At 39.2% G+C, this 24,721-nt stretch overlaps 1 protein-coding gene across 2 annotated transcripts in view; it reads right to left on the bottom strand.

Annotated features, from left to right (window-relative positions):
* Positions 1-1,332: 1,332 nt before the first annotated feature.
* LOC124595168 overlaps positions 1,333-24,721 on the bottom strand; it is a 236,997-nt gene continuing 213,608 nt past the window's right edge. For both annotated transcript variants that reach the window (XM_047133780.1, XM_047133781.1), the window contains exons 16-17: positions 20,341-23,216; positions 1,333-4,228 (exon numbers count right to left, since the gene is read on the bottom strand). In XM_047133780.1, coding sequence (XP_046989736.1) covers positions 2,738-4,228; positions 20,341-23,216 — 4,367 coding nt within the window. In that variant the 3' untranslated portion in view covers positions 1,333-2,737. The remainder of the gene's footprint in view (positions 4,229-20,340; positions 23,217-24,721) is intronic.

Raw genomic sequence — 24,721 nt, 5'->3', positions numbered from 1 at the left:
AACAGGCATGCAAAGTACCCCAGAGTTGCATTTACACAGTGCTGAATATTTGTGTACATAGCACTGTACGATGTAGGAAACAATTACTCATATTCCCAGCAAAAGGAATTCTGTACAAAGGCAATGTTGCATATTATTTAAAATAGTAAACAATCCTTTTTCTGATACGTATTGCCTCAAGTCTTAGTACTACTTCAACAGTAAGAAAAGTGGAGCTCGGAAAAAAATCTGACACCAACCATCTTCATAACACACAACAAGCATATAAAAACTTCAGTTGTTCAGTATCAAATGCCAAATGGCATTTAAAAGAACTTAACTGACAAGGTAAGACTGCTGAGTACATGGAGGTAAAGTAGAAAGTAAGGCATGGCAGTCATCATTACTGTCATCAGTGAAAAAGAACAAGGATGGATCTGATAATCTTTTACACAAAGTCTTGAGATATAAAAGAAGGGTTAAGCAAAATTTAACAGTGTCTTTTAACCAAGGAACAACCTCCATCAACAACATTTTAAATTATCAAAGAAGTGGAAGGAGTAGGGTAACATTAATATGTTATGTAAGAAGGCTTCACTAGGAATGGTAGGATTAATGGTATAAGATAGAGAGAAGCAAATTACTGACGTGGCATCCAATTTAAAGACTTGAATGAGGCCACTGAGCCACATGGAATATTATTAATAATAACAATACAAACAAAATTAAAAGAGGACAAAACAACTAACTCTACTCCCTTTTATTTATTATGATCTAAATTTCTTTGTTAGTGATATGTAATTGTCCTTGTAAGCTTCCCACAAATCATCAGCAATTTAAGATATATTGCATCTCTTATTAAAGCAATAAACATTTTTATTTAATGTCCAGGACATTTGAGCTCCAGAGAAATTCTACTTATCTTTGCAATTCTGTTGTTCCCATTACTCACTGTCCACTACCATATGGTATTTCAGAATGAGTAGTAGTTGGACTATTTTCATTACCAGTTTTCCAAATATTATCGATGACATTCGTGATTGCTAAACACCTAGGACTATTCTAAATTATGAGTTTTCTAAATCCTGACAATTTGGATATCATTTGGCAGAAAGAATACCATACACTAATACTTGGGCAAGTGAATCACTGTTTAATCTACACATTAGGAACTGACTAGATGGCAATGCTTCGTAAATTCATGTACACTGACATTTCACCTACTTATGATGCAAAGTTAATAAAGGATTAATTTATTTTTTACAGATAAACATTACGAGGAAAAGGGAGAATGCTGTGAATAGGAATGGCCTTTTCAACAGTAAATGGAATAGATGACTAAGAAAACAAATGTTGGACATAAAAATATTTTACACAACAACACAAGTATTACACAGGTGATACTTTTCATGTTCAGTACTACTGAAATGAAGTCAGAACAACCACATAAGTTTGAAAGAGATCTTTTAAGTGAGGCTTCTGTACAAGTTCAGTTATGTACAGACATACACATGTACTAATATATGCAGTTCATAAATAACTCTCACACTTTTGTAAATATTTTATACAAATAAAATTGAATTAAATTTTCTGCCATATACAAATAAAACAATTCATTCAGGCAAGGAACTTCACCTGAACACACTAACAGCACTTTTTACCATACATTCTACAATTCACAATTAACAAATTGCTCACACATTACATACACTGTTTAGTCCATACAAAACATACTGTACACAGACAACATTAATTTGTTTTAAAAGTCACATGCAAAAATGCATTAATTACATGTTTCAATGAGACACTATGTTCAATTTGGACCTTACAATGAAAAATGAGGTGAAATAAACTATTTCCTTTAAAACAGGAAATGTGTAAAACATTGGTTTATGAATGTTGTGAAAAATGATCACTGGTTTCAAAATAGGCTTTACAATAATTATACAGTGAAATGTTCTTTACAGAACTATAACATGTTAAAGACACTTATTTACACATTCAAACCATATAAAAATATTTGTACAAAGCAATTACTTCAACTTGTGTAAAGGTACCTTTAGACACTCTACTGTACACTGCACACCTACAGAACTTCGAAATGTCACTTAGCAAGCAACAAGAAAGGCTATGGAAATTCTGAAGTGTGCTTCCACAGAACTGTTCAATGTTATGAAAATATTCACTCAAGCAATTTCACAGCACCTAGTCCTTATACAAAACAGGGGACACTTGAGTAAATTTGCTTTCACTCAGTTTGCTACTTTCCTTTTTAGTCTCTCTCTCCTAAATTCTGCCACATTAATTCATAACACTTCACACATTTAGAAATGTACATAATGAAATGCAAATCTTTATTTCAAGGCTGAAACAAACAAGTTCTGTGTTCTGTACACATCCGAATACATGGCTAAAAGATGTGCGCATAAAACAAAAAGTGTCTGTAAAGGTGGGTGGATGAGGGGGTGGGATTTTAGACGAACAGGAGAATTGGAGGGTGCACTGTAGGGTGGCAGCAGCAACAGGCAGGAGAAAGAGTGGGGCAGGAAAAAGAGTGACTACAAATAAATTTCAGTACAAAGATAAGATCTGTCTTCACTTTCCTCCCCGGTTTTACCAAATAAAATATGTATAGGTAATTAACTATGTTACAAAAGTCAAAAGTCTTCTACAAAATAAGTTATTTTGGAGGAGTTAACACAGAACATGTTATGTTACAGCAACAATGTCTTTTCTTCTGTATCAACAACCACACTACTCACGAAGAATCACTATTTTCATTGTCTCTGTTCCTTCTACTACTGCTGCGAGATGACCTCTGCGTTACTGTAGTCCTATCATGCATCCTCTCTCGCTCTCTATGCTTATCTCTTGTACGCTCACGATGTTTTTGTTCAAAGTCTTTAATATGCATATCCCATTCTGATCGAATGCTAGCATCGTATCGGGGGGACCGCCTGCTGAAATGTTTTTCACTTGGTGGAGGACCACCCCACCTTCCTCTGCTAGGACCCATGCCCCTTCCCTTCCTCATGAATCCTCTATTACCACGAACAAATCCCCTACCTCTCATATTAAATCTTCCTCTCAAAGGAACTGGTGCTTTATTATCCCATGTATCACGAGAACTTACTATTGGAGATCCCCCCCTACTTCTCTTTGCATCACTTCTAACCACATCATCATGAAACTTGCGTTTCTTCCTTGATGAGCCTGGTTCTGCAACTTTAATTTCAGTCTTCACATCTGAATAACTAGCTGAAAAAGAAGAAGTGAAACTAGCCTCTTTGCTTCTTGGTAAATTATACGCTAGTGGAGGTTGCGTATAGCGACGAGTAGCTGTATACGGCACAGGAGCAGGAAGAGGTGCTTGATAACTTGTACTGGGTGGAACTGGTGGTGGCATTGGTATATTGTGTGTCGCTGAACCACTTGCTGAAGGAACTGATGGAACAAAAGGTGTCCCATATGATCCATAGTCTTCATCCTCTACGCCTGGAGGTAATGGCTGGTGCGCTGGTATCTTGCCAACTGAACTCGATGTGCTGTGTAAACTATCTGCACTGGGTGGCATACTTTGGGGATACACATTATGTTTGTCTGTGTCAAGCGAATCTTTGTGCTCCATTTCCATCATTTCAGCCGCTTTCTTTATGAGATCATCATCAGACAGTTTACTCAATGTACTTCCAGATGACTTAATAGATGTATCACAAGGAACGGAACTTCGTTGACGAGGATCCCTATGAGATCTTGTTTCTATTGTTTGTGCAGCTATACTATGAGGGTGCACAACAGGAGTAGAGAGTGATAACAGGGCAGGTACTACAGATGTTGCCGATTGGCCTAATGGCGGCTCCGTTGGACTTTGAAACTGTTTATTTGCACTATATGAGTGAGGTGAGTTACTCATATCATCATTTAGTCCTGGAATTTCAACATCTTGACCAGTATTTGCATAATTCTGCACAATAGGATCTGTCTTTAAGTCAATTCCCCTTGATCCTGATGCTGTTGGTAGATCTGTTTCACGTTTCTTTATACTGGCTAATATCTCATGCAGGTTCGAAGGTATCGATATATTTGAAGGAAGAGAAGGAAGCATAGATTGTGTTTCTGAAGGTCCAATAAATGGGATTGAAGGTGGGGGTGTGAAAGACCTCGAAGGACTGTATGCTTCATTCTCATCATCACCAGATGTAATGCTGCTCACTTTTTCATCACCAATCACAGTATAATTTTTCATTACCTGTAACAAAAATGGTTAACTATGAATAGAAATGCATTTTACTTGGCAATTACACAAATTACTAAATGCGCCAAAGAACTCTGACTGTATTACTTTTGCCTGCATAAGTTAATGAAACTTGAGAACTCTTTCAGTTGACAAGTTACAGTTTTGTATGAGGTATATTTCATAAGTAAGGGTCTTAATTTAGCAAGGATTTTTGAAGCTATTGTTTGCTTCCACCCACAGCCTAATTACCGAACCAAAACAGTATATTTCATAAGTAAGGGTCTTAATTTAGCAAGGATTTTTGAAGCTATTGTTTGCTTCCACCCACAGCCTAATTACCGAACCAAAACAATGATATCTGTGGCTTCATAATCAATCAACAGATGCTGCTGCATTCATACAACTTTTTATGAGTTGCCAACATCTCAATACAAGCAAGTGGCCCTTACTTTTCAAACATATCTCATACAAGACATGAAATAAATCTGATGTTTTCCCCTAAAAGCAAAAAAAGCACACAAAAACTTAAAAAGGGCACACACTTCACAAATAAAGAGTCTTAATTGGTAACACATACAATGTGGTATAGTAGCATACTACCATCAAAAGAAAAAAAGAAAAAGATCAATTTCTATTAAACAGACTCACGACAAAATACTGAGAGCAGAGAACTCACAACATAAAAATGAAAGGAATAAGTCCTAAATCTAATTAATGATGCTTATCTGTGATTAACTAGTATGAAATTTCGTATTATTTGTGTCAAATGTTATGTAACTGAAACACGATTATTATTACACGGATAGATAAAATACAAAATACAGACAGGTTCTACTTACTGCTGACAAGAAAGCCTACTAAAACAAAATTTACGAGAATCTTAATGGGAGTTTTGATTCAAGAAATCAAGTGCCTTTTGGTTTAACTGTTCGTTTGAGTATAAACAAAATAGTCACTGCAGCAGCAAGGAGCTATATGGTATGCAAAAATGTGTTAGTATCTATTGTAGCTCTACAGACAGCTGCGCAAATGAGGAGTTCAGCTACCCCCCAAGGTTGAAATTACACAGACTGCAAAAAATCCTAAACTCACTATTATGAGATAAGGGACAAATTATTGGAAATTAACATTCACGTATGACGTATGGAACTTAAGACCTGACAGCAACAACTTAAGCTCACAAAAACAGTTTACAATGGCAACTGTAACTCTCAATGCAGGCATTACAATGAAGCAACAATATCTTCTCTAGGGCACTGGGAGGTGGAATTGTTATTCCACTACTTCTTTCCACAATGTATCCTTCAAAAGTTTACATTTCGCGGTCAAGTTGATATGTTATAATTGATGACTCCCCACACAATCCAGCATCATCTCCTCAAATTATGACACGCAAACAAATCTTCGTTAATAATTTTGACAATGCAGTCTATACTAAGTTTCTGTCCATAACAATACACCTCTTTCTATTAAAACGATGCCTCGCCCACGCACCATCCTAAACCATAAATTACATCTGCAAATTTATGTGACAACTACCAGTAATGTATGATTTTGAACCTGCATTATTGAGAGCATGCTGGAGTCAATGTCTATATTGCTGCTTGTGGAGACAACATTGTGTGCCAATACGGCTGTTTCAGCATGGGCTCACACCTGCTACCTCAGATGTGCCAGTGCCATTGATCTGTAAATGTAACCATTTCATGTACTGAACATTAACATTTAACAATAAATTTTGAACGAATTAAGAAACTCTAAAAAGATGGAAGATGTTCTGATTTTTGTCCAAGAGTGTATACAAGGAGTCGCCTAATACGTAAAATCTTGATTAATTTTACTGATTCAGAAACCCTTTTTCACATCTAACTATGTGCATGTCGGCATGTGTGTATTCCACAGCACATACAAAACTATAATTTAACAAGAATAAGATTACGAATGGCACGAACGAAATTGGTTGCATTATCTGGCACAAATTTGCTGGTTTGGTAATCATAAGTTGTCAGTAATTTCGAGAATTTAGAAGAGAGAGATTGGGGAATAAGAAAGACAGGTGATTAAATAGTAATCAACACTCCAAAAGTGAATTAAAAGTGAGTTTATTTGACCTGTACATAGAATGAACAAGACTGTAAAGGAGTAGCAGAGTGGAACCACACATTTGGGAAAAATAATGATTTTATGTCAATACTTCTCACGGGTGTTTGGGCACTAATAACAGATTCAAAATACAAATTGAAAAGTATTTTAACTAAACATGAAAACATAAACCAATGAAACAAAAACCAATGGCCCTACATGCAAATTTTTACAGATGGGTTAACCAGTGCTCAATGCGGACAGAACGTGAAAGATAAATTCATTTAGATATTTGGGTTATAATGTATCTAATAGGTTTAGCTCTAGAAATAGAACAGAGTGAATGGATGTGTTAATAGGCTCATTGGGAAACACACAACAAAATTTTTTTAAATTCTTGGAATCCATATCATTATCATCTAGACAAGAGTGTGGGAGTTGAAAGACGATAAATACAAAGATGAATTTCAGAAAACAGTAAAGATCAATGTACAAAAGTTCATTGTCATTAGAGGTGGAAGGGGAAGTTCAAAACATAACAGCAGAAAGTGTGCTCAAGAGCTAGTGATGCAAAGAGGTGAAAAGAAACAGCCTCATGGACTCGTACAGGAGGGAGAAAATTTCAAAGAAAAACAAAGAGTTCTGTCCATTGTTTCAGAAAAGAAACAGACATAGCAAAAAAAAGAATATGCTAAGAAGAAGATGGCTACGTGAGAGGTAGCAGAAGAGCAGCAGAAGAAGAAACAGGTGGAAGAGTAGACAAAAATGATGGAAGAGGACAGTGAGTGAAATAAGATACTGGAGTGGTTAAGGATAAATAAAGAAGGAAATGAGGCGATATGTCATGCTGCCAAGGTATTCAAGAAGATTTTGGAAAAGCATTTGTGGAGGGTAGTAGGCAGGAGGACTGAGAAAGGAACAATATGGGTTTAGACCAGGAAGGACGACAGTTGATCTAATTTTTAGTGTAATGCAGCTTCAAAGAGACACTGCAAAAGTGGTATAAATTTAGTAATGGCATTCCTGTGCACTGAGAAGTCGTATGATAGTGTGAAAAGCAGAACGATCTGGGAAACCCTTCAGAAAAGGGGAATTGGAAGACTGACTATTAGAAGAATACAGGCGATGTATAACGAAAGTGAGAATTGTGTAAAATGAGGAGGAGACAAGGCAGACTGGTTTGAACAGAAAAGTGGGCTAGAGCAAAGAAGTGCATTACAATCTGTATGTCTGATCACTGTTATAGATGAGACAATTTATGAAATGGCAGCACAAATCAGAGATGACGGTATGATTTCAGTGGTATTAAAGATGACTTAATGGTGTCAGGAAACTGAGGAGGAGAGGTATAGTAGTACCCATTTTTAGCAAATCTCTGCAGACCTAAATACTTTTTTCTTACACAGGGGTTTTGCCTAGTAAGGAGAGTCCCAGAATCATAATACAAATACATTTAGGTGATGTAAGATCTCTTTTAATTCCAAACTCATCAATAATTTGCTACAAATTTAAACACACACACACACACACACACACACACACACACACACACATTACATTTTTTGCAGAACACACTTTTCGTTTTCTTAAAAATCAAGAAGAGTTTTTTATTTCATCCTTCCAGCATGTTTTAGTGACAGAAGTTGTCACTCCAGATGGTTGACTTTTGCGAAAACTGACTCTGTGACATTAAAAAAGGAAATGTAGTTCCTGATGGTGTCAATTCAGAGCACAGCAGCTACAAAACTTGGTGAAATGGCCTCCTCCTGCTTCTTCTACTTACTATTACCATCATCAGGATCACCACCACCACCTCCTACCTCAGTGTGTTCCTGCACTAGCATTTCACACTTCTACTTAAATTCAACTTGAGTGTGGAAGTCAGAAAGTCTTCATCACAAGAAACAATGAACTGGAATGTCACATCTTCAAGGATATCTGTGAATCCACGCCATTCTTCTTCTTCTGGTACAATTGTCTTCAACAGCAACTGATGTACAACAAACAGCATATGCAAAACGATTTAACACAGTTTGTTGTATTATATAATTTCAGGCCACAACAAACATATGCATAGCCTCCAGAATGTTGAATCATAACTTCCTTCCTCTCCAGGAATGCAATTCATTTCTGGATACTGTTACTTTGCATCTGCCTTTAACATAGTGTATTACGCCCAGGTTCAAAGGCGGCAGGTGACTTGCAGCCCTGGAATATCACACTTCCCTGGGGTATACAGGGCATCAATCAACAATAAGCACTATTTTTCTACCTGCTGCGCTCATCGTCACATCTAAACACTAAGAAGTCTTGTAAAGATTCCAAATGTCATTCACACATTGCTTTCTACTCTTAAGTATAAGGTAGTGTTTTATGTTTTAAAAAAACCTGCAAGTTTAAATTTCCCTATTATCAGTGAAGGCAACTTCTCACTTTCATCACTATTTACAAACACTAGTGCAGTGATTCTTCCTTTACTTTTTTAATATCTATACCTCATTTCTTTCTTTACAGAATACATTTTCTCAGGCAGTAAATTGTAAAAGAGGCCAATTTCATTTGCACTAAAAATGTGTCTGGGCTTATAATTAATTATGGCACTGTAAAGTTCTTCCAATGGTTTGCACTTTCTAAGTCCACAGCTTCAATCTCCCCACTTACACTCTGAAATGAGAGATTACCATATTTTTTACAACAATCTAACCAGTTGTTCAGCATACTAAAATTTTCAACAGCACTCTTCAAGGCAATTTTTAAATGATGGCATAAATGGCTGGTCATCTGGGCCCAAAATTTTTCTAAATGGTTGGTCCTCAGTATTAAGTTTTGAATGAGAGTCAAACGTTCCGTGTTTTAAGAAATTTGTCACACATTCTCACACGTGACGGAATTCATCTCATGTAAAAGGATATTTGCTTTGAAAGTAATGCTTTTCAAACGACCACTTGCAATACTTTCCCATGACCTATTAGAAATGTAAACAATTGTAACGTCATGCTCATCAAGAGCAGTCAGTTGTTACAAAGTATTGAACAGTCTCCATCCCAAAGCCTATCAGCTGATGCTTGTGTGTGCACTGGGATTTGTTCTTGTAATGTGCCTTTTCTTTGCAGCTGAAGTTTTCTTTTGATGTTATTCTCTTGTTTGTTTTATTGCTGCAGTATTATTCTGCAGTAATGTGCTGAGTAAAAATTTTTTGTTAGAGTATCAGTTCTTCCAACAGCCAAAATTACAAAAATTAAATTGAAAACTAAAACAATGAAAAAATCACAGAATTCTAAATTTCTCGGAATGTATACATCCTGTAAACTGCTTCCCTGGTGCTTGAGAATACTGCACAATGAAGACGGTGCCAAATTATTCTTTATATCAGAGTTTTATGATGCAATTGTCTTCCGAGATCAAAGATTATGGTCAGCTTTTGCTAAATCTCGAGTTTTCTACATTTACAAGCCATAAATCCACCAAAGTAAAACCGATAAATTTAACAATAACAAAGATAACACTTCATGCCTTGTGCTTCATAACTTAGAGTTTGTGCCGACAGATCATTTGACCTGATAGGCAAAATAGAAATCTGTTTCTGATCTGTTCAATTCTTCTGCTGGCATTGAGCAAAAGAACTGATTGCCATATACTGCCATCACACAACAAAAAATCTGTGCAAGAAACTGAAAGGAATCTGAAATTCACTTGGACATGTTAGGAGTTATGTAAGAATTGAATTTTAGAATGTTTCATGCTTATTCCTTAAAAGTGGAATTTTTCTTAAAGTGTGATTCATTAAAAGTGATGAAGAACAACATTTGTCTTATGGAAGTTTTGTTGGAACCTACTGAAGTATTTGTTGAAAGCAGGATATCCATAAAAGTGGGTTTGCTAATTTCGGGTTTTCCTGTAAAAGAAAGGCTAGATATATTGGAGGAAACGGTATGAGACATTATGAATTGAAATTTAATGCAAAGAAGTGTAAATAATGGTGACAATGAGGAATAAGAGGAGAGTAGCAATGGATGCAAGTATTAAGAGGGCAAGTACTGAAGGAAGTGCAAAGTTTCAAGTACCTGGGGAACATAACAGAAGGCAGCAGAAGGAATGATAAGGAGATTAATAAAGTGGAATGCAAGCTGATGGTTTCCTGCAGAATGCAAGGAGCCAGGTCTGAAGCAAGGATGAATTGCCAAAATGCAAACAGGTGTTACACTGAGCATATTATGCCCCAATACTCATGTATGCATTAGAAATGTGGGCAATGAAGAAGAGGCATGCGAGCAAGATACACACTTGCAAGATGAAATTTCAGAGAAGCAGAATAAGACTTACAAGAATGGATAGAGAAAGAAATGAGATGGAGAGAGAAATATTAACTCATGCAAGAGATCATAGGAAAGAGACAATTACAATAGTAAGGGTGTATTACAAGAAATAATGGTATGGGCATGTAAAAGAATGGGAGTTGGCAGACATGCCCATGAAATGTCAACATGATGCAAAGGACCTAAAGGAAGACCAAGAGACATGTGGATCATTGGAGCAAAAGAATGTGTGATGAGGAGAAGATACGAGATAAATAGCGTAGAGAATAGCATGGTGAAAGTCAGTACCGCCATTAGGCTGTTGTTAATTTGCAAGTGTTACAGTTACACTTACACAATCATGATTTCGGCTTCAAAGTGTCATTATCAAGTGTTTTAAGTGTTATACAGTGCCTAAGATGGCATACTCTTGTATTGAAAATACACTATTAGATACATTGTCAAAGGGTCGATGTTTCTGGTAAAGCCTGCTGCTTCATTTCAGTGATGAAACAAAGCAATGGCTTTACCAGAAATATCGACCCTTAGACAATGTAACACTGCAAATAAACAAGTCTAATGGCGGTACTGACTTTAAAGAAATGGAGAGGATTATATTTTAAAAAGACCACACCAGGGACTGGAAGTTGAAGAAGAAGAAGATCATCATCATTATCATCTCTAAAACTGCATTGTTCAAAAGAAGTCAGACATGGATACTAAAGCAACGAGATAAGAGCATGATAGAAAGATCTGAAATGAGATTTTCACAGTTTACCAACAGAGTGACTTTGTAAGAGAAAATCAGAAGCAGTGATATCTGCAAGTAATTCAATTTTTATAAAATTATCAATGATGTTCAAAACTACCGAAAGTAACGGTTCTTCCACTAGCAAGAGATGAGACAAGAAAGTCATCTCCTGTACCAATAATTTTTATCTAAACCCAAAGAAGGATGACACACAGGGCAATCATACGATGGAGTCAACAGTTACATTAATTTCCGAATGGGAAGGAGAAGGAGGAAGAAGGCGAAAGAAGAATAAAAATGAAGAGAAAGAAGTTTATTCAAACATTAAACAAACTCGTTTTCAAAATATTAATCGATATACCACCAATACAGAAATGTGAAGAAAAGTCGTCGACAATAATTATCCTGAGAAAAGTCATTGTGGAAAACATGGGCAATGACAATCTGAATAATAACAAAGAAGGATAACAGAAGGATGATACTCCTGATCCCAATAAACATTTATCCTTTGAAAGCGTACGGCCGCCTTCCTTTTCCATCCTTCCCTAATCCGATGGGACCGATAACCTCGCAGTTTAGTCTCCTCCCCTGAATAAACCAACCGTGGATCCATTACTAGCAGTGTTAAGAAGTGAGCAAGGCCACATTCAATCAGCTGGTAAATCTCAAGTGAACTGCTTCAGGATTACCTGTGTCCAGGCACAGATCCTCCCCCCTTCAGTAAAAAAGTCACAAGGAAAAATCACCTATGCATGTATAAAAATAATGAAACATTTCTTTCAGCAATCTAAGAAATAAATTCTCTAGAATGGTACACAAACAGAGGACAACCAAATCATCATGCAGCATCTTGAGATAAAGAAATACTGTTTGCTTACATGCATCAGCTTAAACAAAAATTTGTACTTTGTCAAACTGGGTTCGAGGGCAAAAATATCATATTTACCCGAATCTAAGCCACTCCAGAGACTCAACTTTTACTTTCTTTTTTTGTATTTTTACTAGTGCAGAAGTTTTGACACCAGTAGTATTCACGTTTGCACTTTCACAGCACCCCTGTTTAGCACTACTGATATTCGATGGCAAAAGTTAGTTGTGGCAGCTCCTAGTGCTATTTTTCATAGTTTCATATTTGCTTTGCACTCAATTCTAGGCCACAGACAGTTCTTTGAATTCCAAGAACCGGAAAAAAAAGTGTGGCTTATATTTGTGTATATACAGTATTCGTACTGATCATACATTAAATTTTATTCCACACCACCGATTTGTAACTAATGATTCATAAACACACAGATTACGTAGATGTTAACTTTACTGAGCGGGAATAGCAACAGTGTGTTTGAGGTGCAACGTTCAATTCTGAATTACTCTGCCCCCTATTTTTCAAGTGAGTTTTTATTTCAAAGTAAATATAGGAATCTGAGGAAATTTTAGAGGTTAGTGCCTTCAAGTTCAACAGCAAATTTATGAAAAAAATTATTAAAATTTTCACAAACACTCTTATCCGATGAATATAACTACCAACTGGAAAGTGTAGCTTTTATTTTTGGTGAAATTCACATGTGTTTTTGGCAAAATTTGCATCTATTGTTCTGTTTATAAATGATTAGACACACATATTTAAAAGGTGGTTGTAATACATAAATGAAAACCAACTTAGTGGTTTAAAAGCGACAGTCAAAAAAGTATGGACTGAAGAACTTTTTTACTGGAACGTTTGCTTTTCAACAGGTTCCCCAATTCCCCCTCCTCCAAAATGGGCTTCGTTTTCTTCTTTCATTTATTTACACATCAAGTTCTGTAGGACCAAACTGAGGAGTAAATCTCCAAGGTCATGGAACATGTCAGTACATGAAATTACAACGTAAAAGTAGTAACAGATAAAAGTCAAATGTTTATGAAACCAAATAAAGTCAAGCCACAAGTTTAAGTAAATGCACTCAACAACACAACAAGAATCAGCTTAATTTTTCAAGGAACTCCTCGACAGAATAGAAGGAGTGACCCATGAGGAAACACTTATGTTTAGATTTGAAAGCACATGGATTACTGCTAAGATTTTTGAATTCTTGTGGTAGCTTACTGAAAATGTATGCAGCAGTGTACTGCACACCTTTCTGCACAAAAGTTAAGAAGTCCGAACCAATTGCAGGTTTGATTTCTGCCGAGTATTAACCGAGTGAAAGCTGCTTATTCTTGCGAATAAGCTGATACTGTTAACAAGAAATGCCAGTAAAGAATATATATGTATTGAGAGATCCATGTTGAAATACCCTGACTAGTGAACAGGGGTCGACAAAAGGTTCATGATCTTACACCACTTATTGCCAGAACCTTTTGTTTCTGAGCCAAAAATATCCTTTTAGAAAGGGGAGAGTTACCCCAAAATATAATACCATATGACATAAGTGAATGAAAATAAGCAAAGTAGACTAAATTTTGTGTCAAACGATCACTTGCTTCAGATACCGTTCAAATAGTAAAAATGGCAGCTGAATGTGGGCTTTCCACAAAAGTTTACTATATGTCTGAACACCCAGAAATTTGAACTGTTTAGTTTCACTGATCATATCCCCATTCTGTGAAATTAAAACGTTGGGTTTTGTTGAATTGTGTGTTAGAAATTGTAAGAACTTGAGTCTTACTGTGATTTAGTGTTAGTTTATTTTCTACAAGCCATGAACTTATGTCATGAACTGCACTATTTGTAACTTTTTAAGTGGTGCTCTTGGCTGTATTTAAGCTTTCAACAAATGACTGTTCTGTTGGGAAGCAGTTGTATTTTCCCACCAGTGAACTGAATGTGTCAGATTTAAGGTGTTTCTTGACATTATTTTTCTTTTCCCACCCAATTCGATGATTACAAAATCTGCAGAGTATTAATTTTGACTTTCATGGCATTCACAGCCATGCGACTCATATTTGACAATGCTACAGATAGAACTAACAACGCAGAAATAGAACCAAAAATAAAATAAGTATATTTGAATGTGAGGGGGAGAATTTCTTAAGTTCGAAATATGCAACAGGTTTTGTTTTCCAATCACTATAGTGCACAGTGTGGACACTGTATACACCAGATGGCCATGAGTGTATTACAAACAAGAATTTTACCTGCCAGAAAGGAGACTAGTAGTGTTGGTAACCGAGCCCTGCCTCCCTATAACAGGGCTGCAGCCTACACCCATGTTATGCGAAAACAGAACTGACACACAGTCACAGGGTCACTGATCCCTTCTGGTGTTGTGAGGGTCGTTATCAAAAACTTTGATGGACAAGGATTAATCACTTCATTCATTTCAAAATAAGAAAAGAAAGAAAGCATTCAGAAATGACTATCACACAATTGCTTGTTGAGTTTGGCAGACTACTGTTAATGAGGCAGTTCAGGTCCAACCTTTGGTAGTATTCAATCTAACTGTAGCCCAAAACAACAATCACCTAAAATGGTCATGTTAAAATTGTCCACATTATACCGACTCTTGGACTTTAGCTAACGAACAAACTTACATTTTTTTTTGTTATAAGATATTAGGTCCCACAGATGAATGAAAGCTATGTTGCATTACACACCGCCATATTTAGCAGATCACTCAGCCACCCACATTTGACATGGGACCAGAGCACTTATACTTTGTTGTGTTCACATACTTTTTATTTTGCAAACACATTCTTACACATATTATCTTTCCAAACAGGGCTTTGCCTCCTGATGTGCAATACTAGTAACTGAAAATTGTTTACATTTTCAATATTCATATGCAGAAAACGAAGCTATTTCAAACTAACTCTTGTAAAATAGTTCATCTGGACAAAATTCACTGTGGAATAGAATCTATTAGGTAAATTCACATTTTCACATTTTGAAGCAAGTTTTGCACATATATTGCAAAATATGAATTCTTCCGGTCCCTACTTACGACTGTTTTCTACTACCATTTTCGTTATCTCTTACAAGATAACTATAATTGCCATTCTCTATTATGACTGGTGATGAACTGTTCATCAGGGACTGTTTATAAAGCAAGAAGACTTGGATTTTTGGTAGTATCCTTTATCCAAGTTACACCAAATGTGTATTATTTGTCATTCAAGTGCTGTAGTAATCCTACTTTAAAATAGCAATACGCTTCCCCAGTGTTGTCTCCTATTCCTTTTATGAATGACAACTGAGATGAAATTCCAATAGAAGTGACTGGCGGACCTCCCAAATACGTCCTGCAGGTATGAAAGAATTAGGAAATGAGGAGACATTTGGCTCTCAGTGACAGTGACAAAATGTGGATGCCACTGCTATGAGAACTATCTGCTTCCTCCTGTCCTTATCCTAACAATACTTTAGAACCTTTCATGTCAAACAGTTTCCCCTTTCCTACATAACACTCCCCCCCCCACCCCCAAAAAGAAAATTTTATATATATATATAAGTGCTGGCAGGTCGACAGACACACAAACAAACACACAAAATTCAAGCTTTCGCAACAAACTGTTGCCTCATCAGGAAAGAGGGAAGGAGAGGGAAAGACGAAAGAATGTGGGTTTTAAGGGAGAGGGTAAGGAGTCATTCCAATCCCGGGAGCGGAAAGACTTACCTTAGGGGGAAAAAAGGACAGGTATACACTCTCACACACACACATATCCATCCACACATACAGACACAAGCAGACATATTTAAAGACAAAGAGTTTGGGCAGAGATGTCAGTCGAGGCGGAAGTGTAGAGGCAAGAAAGTTGTTGAAAGACAGGTGAGGTATGAGTGGCGGCAACTTGAAATTAGCGGAGATTGAGGCCTGGCGGATAACGAGAAGAGAGGATATATTGAAGGGCAAATTCCTATCTCCAGAGTTCGGATAGGTTGGTGTTGGTGGGAAGTATCCAGATAACCCGGACGGTGTAACACTGTGCCAAGATGTGCTGGCTGTGCACCAAGACACGTTTAGCCAAAGGGTGATCCTCATTACCAACAAACACTGTCTGCCTGTGTCCATTCATGCGAATGGACAGTTTGTTGCTGGTCATTCCCACATAGAATGCATCACAGTGTAGGCAGGTCAGTTGGTAAATCACGTGGGTGCTTTCACACGTGGCTCTGCCTTTGATAGTGTACACCTTCCGGGTTACAGGACTGGAGTAGGTGGTGGTGGGAGGGTGCATGGGACAGGTTTTACACCGGGGGCGATTACAAGGGTAGGAGCCAGAGGGTAGGGAAGGTGGTTTGGGGATTTCATAGGGATAAACTAACAGGTTACGAAGGTTAGGTGGACGGCGGAAAGACACTCTTGGTGGAGTGGGGAGGATTTCATGAAGGATGGATCTCATTTCAGGGTAGGATTTGAGGAAGTTGTATCCCTGCTGGAGAGCCACATTCAGAGTCTGATCCAGTCCCGGAAAGTATCCTGTCACAAGTGGGGCACTTTTGGGGTTCTTCTGTGGGAGGTTCTGGGTTTGAGGAGATGAGGAAGTGGCTCTGGTTATTTGCTTCTGTACCAGGTCGGGAGGGTAGTTGCGGGATGCGAAAGCTGTTTTCAAGTTGTTGGTGTAATGGTTCAGGGATTCCGGACTGGAGCAGATTCGTTTGCCACGAAGACCTAGGCTGTAGGGAAGGGACCGTTTGATGTGGAATGGGTGGCAGCTGTCATAATGGAGGTACTGTTGCTTGTTGGTGGGTTTGATGTGGACGGACGTGTGAAGTTGGCCATTGGACAGGTCGAGGTCAACGTCAAGGAAAGTGGCATGGGATTTGGAGTAGGACCAGGTGAATCTGATGGAAGCAAAGGAGTTGAGGTTGGATAGGAAATTCTGGAGTTCTTCTTCACTGTGAGTCCAGATCATGAAGATGTCATCAATAAATCTGTACCAAACTTTGGGTTGGCAGACCTGGGTAACCAAGAAGGCTTCCTCTAAGCGACCCATGAATAGGTCGGCGTACGAGGGGGCCATCCTGGTACCCATGGCTGTTCCCTTTAATTGTTGGTATGTCTGGCCTTCAAAAGTGAAGAAGTTGTGGGTCAGGATGAAGCTGGCTAAGGTAATGAGGAAAGAGGTTTTAGGTAGGGTGGCAGGTGATCGGCGTGAAAGGAAAGGATTTCCACATCAAACCTACCAACAAGCAACAGTACCTCCATTATGACAGCTGCCACCCATTCCACATCAAACGGTCCCTTCCCTACAGCCTAGGTCTTCGTGGCAAACAAATCTGCTCCAGTCCGGAATCCCTGAACCATTACACCAACAACCTGACAATAGCTTTCACATCCCGCAACTACCCTCCCGACCTGGTACAGAAGCAAATAACCAGAGCCACTTCCTCATCCCCTCAAACCCAGAATCCCCCACAGAAGAACCACAAAAGTGCCCCACTTGTGACAGGATACTTTCCGGGACTGGACCAGACTCTGAATGTGGCTCTCCAGCAGGGATACGACTTCCTCAAATCCTGCCCTGAAAAGAAAATCCCCAAACCTCCTTCCCTACCCTCTGGCTCCTATCCTTGTAACCGCCCCCAGTGCAAAACCTGTCCCATGCACCCTCCCACCACCACCTACTCCAGTCCTGTAACCCGGAAGGTGTACACCATCAAAGGCAGAGTCACGTGTGAAAGCACCCACCTGACCTGCCTACACTGTGATGCATTCTATGTGGGAATGACCAGCAACAAACTGTCCATTCGCATGAATGGACACAGGCAGACAGTGTTTGTTGGTAATGAGGATCACCCTGTGGCTAAACATGCCTTGGTGCACAGCCAGCACATCTTGGCACAGTGTTACACCGTCCGGGATATCTGGATACTTCCCACCAACACCAACCTATCCGAACTCCGGAGATGGGAACTTGCCCTTCAGTATATCCTCTCTTCTCGTTATCCGACAGGCCTCAATCTCCGCTAATTTCAAGTTGCCGCCACTCATACCTCACCTGTCTTTCAACAACTTCTTTGCCTCTGTACTTCCACCTCGACTGACATCTCTCCCCAAACTCTTTGTCTTTAAATATGTCTGCTTGTGTCTGTATGTATGGATGGATATGTGCGTGTGTGCGAGTGTATACCTGTCCTTTTTTCCCCCAAAGGTAAGTCTTTCCACTCCCGGGATTGGAATGACTCCTTACCCTCTCCCTTAAAACCCACTTCCTTTCGTCTTCCCCTCTCCTTCCCTCTTTCCTGATGAGGCAACAGTTTGTTGCGAAAGCTTGAATTTTGTGTGTATGTTTGTGTGTCTATCGACCTGCCAGCTCTTTCGTTATATATATATATATATAGCCTGCTCACAAAGCAGCATTTCATATATATATATATATTCCTGGAAATTGAAATAAGAACACCGTGAATTCATTGTCCCATGAAGGGGAAACTTTATTGACACATTCCTGGGGTCAGATACATCACATGATCACACTGACAGAACCACAGGCACATAGACACAGGCAACAGAGCATGCACAATGTCGGCACTAGTACAGTGTATATCCACCTTTCGCAGCAATGCAGGCTGCTATTCTCCCATGGAGACGATCGTAGAGATTCTGGATGTAGTCCTGTGGAACGGCTTGCCATGCCATTTCCACCTGGCGCCTCAGTTGGACCAGCGTTCGTGCTGGACGTGCAGACCGCGTGAGACGACGCTTCACCCAGTCCCAAACATGCTCAATGGGGGACAGATCCGGAGATCTTGCTGGCCAGGGTAGTTGACTTACACCTTCTAGAGCACGTTGGGTGGCACGGGATACATGCGGACGTGCATTGTCCTGTTGGAACAGCAAGTTCCCTTGCCGGTCTAGGAATGGTAGAACGATGGGTTCGATGACGGTTTGGATGTACCGTGCACTATTCAGTGTCCCCTCGACGATCACCAGTGGTGTACGGCCAGTGTAGGAGATCGCTCCCCACACCATGATGCCGGGTGTTGGCCCTGTGTGCCTCGGTCGTATGCAGTCCTGATTGTGGCGCTCACCTGCACGGCGCCAAACACGCATACGACCATCATTGGCACCAAGGCAGAAGCGACTCTCATCGCTGAAGACAACACGTCTCCATTCGTCCCTCCATTCACGCCTGTCGCGACACCACTGGAGGCAGGCTGCACGATGTTGGCGCGTGAGCGGAAGACGGCCTAACGGTGTGCGGGACCGTAGCCCAGCTTCATGGAGACGGTTGCGAATGGTCCTTGCCGATACCCCAGGAGCAACGGTGTCCCTAATTTGCTGGGAAGTGGCGGTGCGGTCCCCTACGGCACTGCGTAGGATCCTACGGTCTTGGCGTGCATCCGTGCGTCACTGCAGTCCGGTCACAGGTCGACGGGCACGTGCACCTTCCGCCGACCACTGGCGACAACATTGATGTACTGTGGAGACCTCACGCCCCACGTGTTGAGCAATTCGGCGGTACGTCCACCCGGCCTCCCGCATGCCCACTATACGCCCTCGCTCAAAGTCCGTCAACTGCACATACGGTTCACGTCCACGCTGTCGCGGCATGCTACCAGTGTTAAAGACTGCGATGGAGCTCCGTATGCCACGGCAAACTGGCTGACACTGACGGCAGCGGTGCACAAATGCTGCGCAGCTAGCGCCATTCGACGGCCAACACCGCGGTTCCTGGTGTGTCCGCTGTGCCGTGCGTGTGATCATTGCTTGTACAGCCTTCTCGCAGTGTCCGGAGCAAGTATGGTGGGTCTGACACACCGGTGTCAATGTGTTCTTTTTTCCATTTCCAGGAGTGTGTGTGTATATATATATATATATATATATATATATATATAGCCTGCTCACAAAGCAGCATTTCTCCAGCCAACCGCAATGTGAAAGCTTTGAATAAAACATAATTTTCTGAGTAGCTTTGTGCCATATCATTCATTTGCTAGTGAGTGGTGCCTCTCAGTATTTCTTATCTGAAAATTTTCATCTAAATTCAACAGTTAGCATGCAACAATATCCTATATGAATATCTGATTACAGTACTACTTAAACCAAAAACATAATTTTAAAAAGGTACAATACCTGATACTGTTTAGGGCCACAAGCAGCAGCTACAGAATCAGAGCTGACAATAGCACTACTGATGGTCTGAATTTGTTGTTTCTGTTCTTCAATCTTCCTGTTCAGTTCCTCCATTTTTCGCTCTAGTTCTGATTTTGTGTTCAGTGGTGACTGCATGTTATCTTCCCCTGAATCTTCTTGATAGTCATCACTTTCACCAGGACTATATGGCGCATCATCGTCATCTGCAGTGTAAGGCTGGCCCGATTTCTTGAAACCTCGGACTTGATCATCTGTAGAATCTTTGTCAGAATCTCTGTCATCAGACCATCTGGACTGTAAACTGAGCTGTTGCTGTGATCCGGCATACAGTGACTGAGTTGGTGAAATTGGCGGTGTATAACTGTCAGACACACTTGGTGGAGGATGAGGGGGAGTCAAACTACCTACTGCATCAGGTCCTGCGCCAGGTAATGGTGGAGTATAGCTCCTCTCAACTGTCCTCACTACACCACCATGTCTAGGTGCTTTAGCAACATACTCGTTCTCTGGTGCCAGCCTCTTTCTCTTGGTTCTCACCAAAATTCCAAGCAACAAATGAGGCCTGATATCTTCAAATCCAGTACCATCAATTGGCAACAGAATCTGGGGTAAAGGTGTGTGGCCTGAGAGTGGCATTATATAGAAGTCCTTGATTGTTCTTGACACACTACCAACAACTCCCATTCTGTTTCTTGCATTTAGATAGGAATACAGTGTCATATACGGTATTCTTTCAGCATCATTGGCTGCTGTAAATCGAAGGACTATTATTTCTTTTGTTCCAGTTTTTTTCATTTTTGATATATAATCCCAGACTGTATCAGGCATAATTCTACCAACAATTTCAATTGCAGAGGGAAGTTCAGAAGTAGTCACATCACCCGATGAAAGTTGCACAGTGGCATAAAATCTTGAAACATCTGGCATATTGACAAACCCTTGCCAGATGGTAACACCAAAGTCGAGTGAAGGAATACAGACCACATCAGGTATTCTTTCTTGATCTGCTTGCGAAGACTCCTGGTCAATAATTTCATCGATATCTTGTGATTCCACCTTAACAAATTGTACACTTGGTTTATACTCCTCAGTTTCTGTGAATCCTTTTCCAGTCTTATTATCATGGTCAGAATGTTTATGCTTGATTATTTCATCACTTTCACCCGAATCGCTCTTTTTGTACGATTTTTCCTCTTTATCATTCTCATCAACTTTCTTTTCTTTCTTCACATCAGTATTGTAATGGTCCCTATTCTTCTCCAAATCATGTTTACTTTTTTCAGATCGTTTGTGTTTTTCTTTATGATCCCTACTTTCGTGTCGTTTGTCTCTATCACTTCGACTACAGCCATGATGATGATGGTGATGGTGATCCCGTTTTGAGGATTCTCTCTCATCCTTTCTATGTTTTTCACTTTTGTCTTTACTTGACTTCTTTTCATGTTTTGATTTTTCATTTTCAATATTTTTGTCTTTATCTTCCTTTTTAATTCTGTCTTTATCTTTAGAATCTTTAATTTTATCTTTGGTCTTTTCCTGTTCTTTCACCTCTGGTTTCTTCTCTCCAACTGTTGATGGAATTACGCTTCCTGAAAGAGAGGAAACATCAGGCACTGTCGATGGGTCAACCAATTCAGGCACTTCTGCTTTTATGGCCTCATCTGCCTCTATAACTTGTTCTCCTTTATGAGTTTTCATTACATAGGTTTTTGTTAGGGATAACAAATCTAATTCATTCTTTTTTATCATTTCTATTTGGTGTTTTGCCTCCCTTTCTCGCCATTGTGCTAATTCCTGATTTGCTAGTTCCTCAGGTGAAAGTCTCACTAGCTGATGAGGTGTAACTGATTTTTCAGCTATTTTTCGAAAAAGTGTTAAGTTTTTGGGATCTTTAATATTAAATACTAAACTTCTATATTTGGATTTGTACTTAATACCAGTATCCCTGAAATATGAATGCATTTCTTCCTCTATATTCAGGGCAATGTCCTGTATCTCTTCTTCAGTTACATGAAGATCAGAACATTCCTGGATGCGGGACTGCAACAGTTCTTTAAGCGTTTTGCGCACATTAAGCCTAATTGGTTCTGGGCCAGGATTTTTTTCTTTATCCTTTTCCTTTTCTCTCTCTTTCTCCTTTTCCTTATCTTTTTCTTTATCTTCCTCTTTCTTAGTTGAATCTGAGGAAAATCGTTTACTCTCCACCTTCTTTATTGGTGTTTTATCTGACTCCTTCACTGTTGGTGTAACTGAAACCTTTGGTAAAGCATTGATAGGCAATGGCTTTACATTCTGGATGTGTCCTTTGTTTGAGGGTGGGGGGGAAACTGGTGACTTAGGTTCCGATTTAGCACTACTAACAGCTGGCTTGGACACTGTTTTAACGCTCAGTTTATTTGTTTGCTCAGGAGGTATGAGAATAGTTTGTTTCTGGATCTTTGGTGCCTTCACTGAAGCAAATAGTACATGCTGTCCTTTAGGCTGGTCTGTAATATTATGTGACTTAATTATTACTTTCTGTGGGTGTGGTGCTGGTTTTGACTGTACCACTGAGTGTTTATTCTGGACACCTTGTTTCTGTTGAGATGCCTCTGTGTTAACAGCTTGATTTGCAGGCTGATAGTATGATAAAATACTTTTCTGCTGAGGTGATGGCTTTGGCTGTGATGGAGAAATCTTCTGCTGAGTTTCTTCCAAGTTTGCCTGTGGTGTCTGGACAGTTGTGTTCCTTGTATGTTGAAACATCAACTTCCCAGCTACTCGGCTTGATGTTACTTCACTAGGTTTCACTACTTCAAATGTAGGATTCTCCTTCAACCAGTTCTTTAGATTTCCCAAAGTTGGGGCATTTTTACCTGAAATTTTTTAAAATATGTGTGATTCCTTATATTAAGTAATAAAAAATTACAGAAATATTTCAGTTGCAACAAAATCTGAACACATCAGATTGTAAAATGAACTGATTCACAAATTATTATTAAATTAACAGTTGCTCAATCTCAATCTTTGGAGCTCTAATAAGGTAGGTGCGTGTGTGCGTGAGAGAGAGAGAGAGAGAGAGAGAGAGAGAGAGAGAGAGAGAGAGAGAGGTAAGAACAATTACAGTATCAAATAATGAACTTAATATTTCTAGATATATTGCAAGTGGGGAATAGACATGTTGATACATTTATGAATGAGGGGCTCCGAAGCAAATGGTTATAAGTACCCTTTTTGTAGTTTTGAGAAAACTGAAGTTAAAAGTTACACAGTTTCTGAATATTTTGATATTGCAATATGGATTTTTTAAATACATAAAAATAGTCTGTACCATTATCCATCTGCATACTGGAATAAAAGGTTAATATAAACAATCAGTTATATCATAATTTGTAAAAGTCTGATGCACTTGTATCCCTTTGATTCCAGAATAATGAGAGTTAAAAATTTGATTTATGTTTTGTTATGATTTGTTATTACATCAATTATTATAAAATTGCTATTTTGAGTTATAACAAAACATTTACATAATGTTTCATGAACACCACACCTTTTGTAGCTTGCCAAAACGAAACAAAATAAGAAAGAATGATTTTTAATGTGTCATCCCACTACTGAAAATAATTTCACACCACCTGGATCATTCCCCCTCTTCTAGTGCAATATAAAAAGGTTATTGAGATAATATAGAACACTAATCATTATAACCTAATGCATTTTATTGATACACAATTTAAAGTAGCGCTACTAAATAAGAAACAGTCTATTCATAATCTGACTCCAGAAAGTTTTTCTCAATATCTGGTTTAAGCTCTTGAAGTGGGTCATCCCTAGTTGCTGTTCTTGGTTGTCCTTCTTGTGGTAGAATTAAAGTTGTATAGGCGGGATAAATGGAATGTATTTCCTGAAGATTTTCATATTTAGGAAGTTTAAGCATTCGAGTTTGGTTGTACAGAGGTGAAAAGATGACATTCGGAGAGTTTTGCCTTTTCTGTTGGGTTTTGTTAGGTACAAATGAACATTTCTCTCTTTGGTGCCAACTGCTTTGTGACATCTTGCAACTCTCTTTCCTCTTCTGTTTAAGGACTAGGTCTTAACTTTCTCTCTCATCCACTTCACATGGTCTTCCTCAACCTAGCACACCACCAGACTAGATGATGACATCCTCCTCTTTGACGGCTCCAGCTGCACCTCTGTCCACACTAAACCTACCAACCACCAACAGCACCCGCATTTTGACAGCTGTCATCCCTTTCACACCAAAAAATCCCTCCCATGTAGCCCTGGCCACCTGGGGACAGCATATCTGCAGTGACAAAAACTCCCTTGCTCAGTATGCTGAGGGTTTCACCAAGGCCTTCAAAGACAGGCACTATCTCAC

The sequence above is a fragment of the Schistocerca americana genome, chromosome 2 (assembly GCF_021461395.2).
Source record: "Schistocerca americana isolate TAMUIC-IGC-003095 chromosome 2, iqSchAmer2.1, whole genome shotgun sequence".
NCBI lineage: Eukaryota > Metazoa > Arthropoda > Insecta > Orthoptera > Acrididae > Schistocerca > Schistocerca americana.
This window is presented reverse-complemented; position numbering and strand designations above follow the sequence as displayed.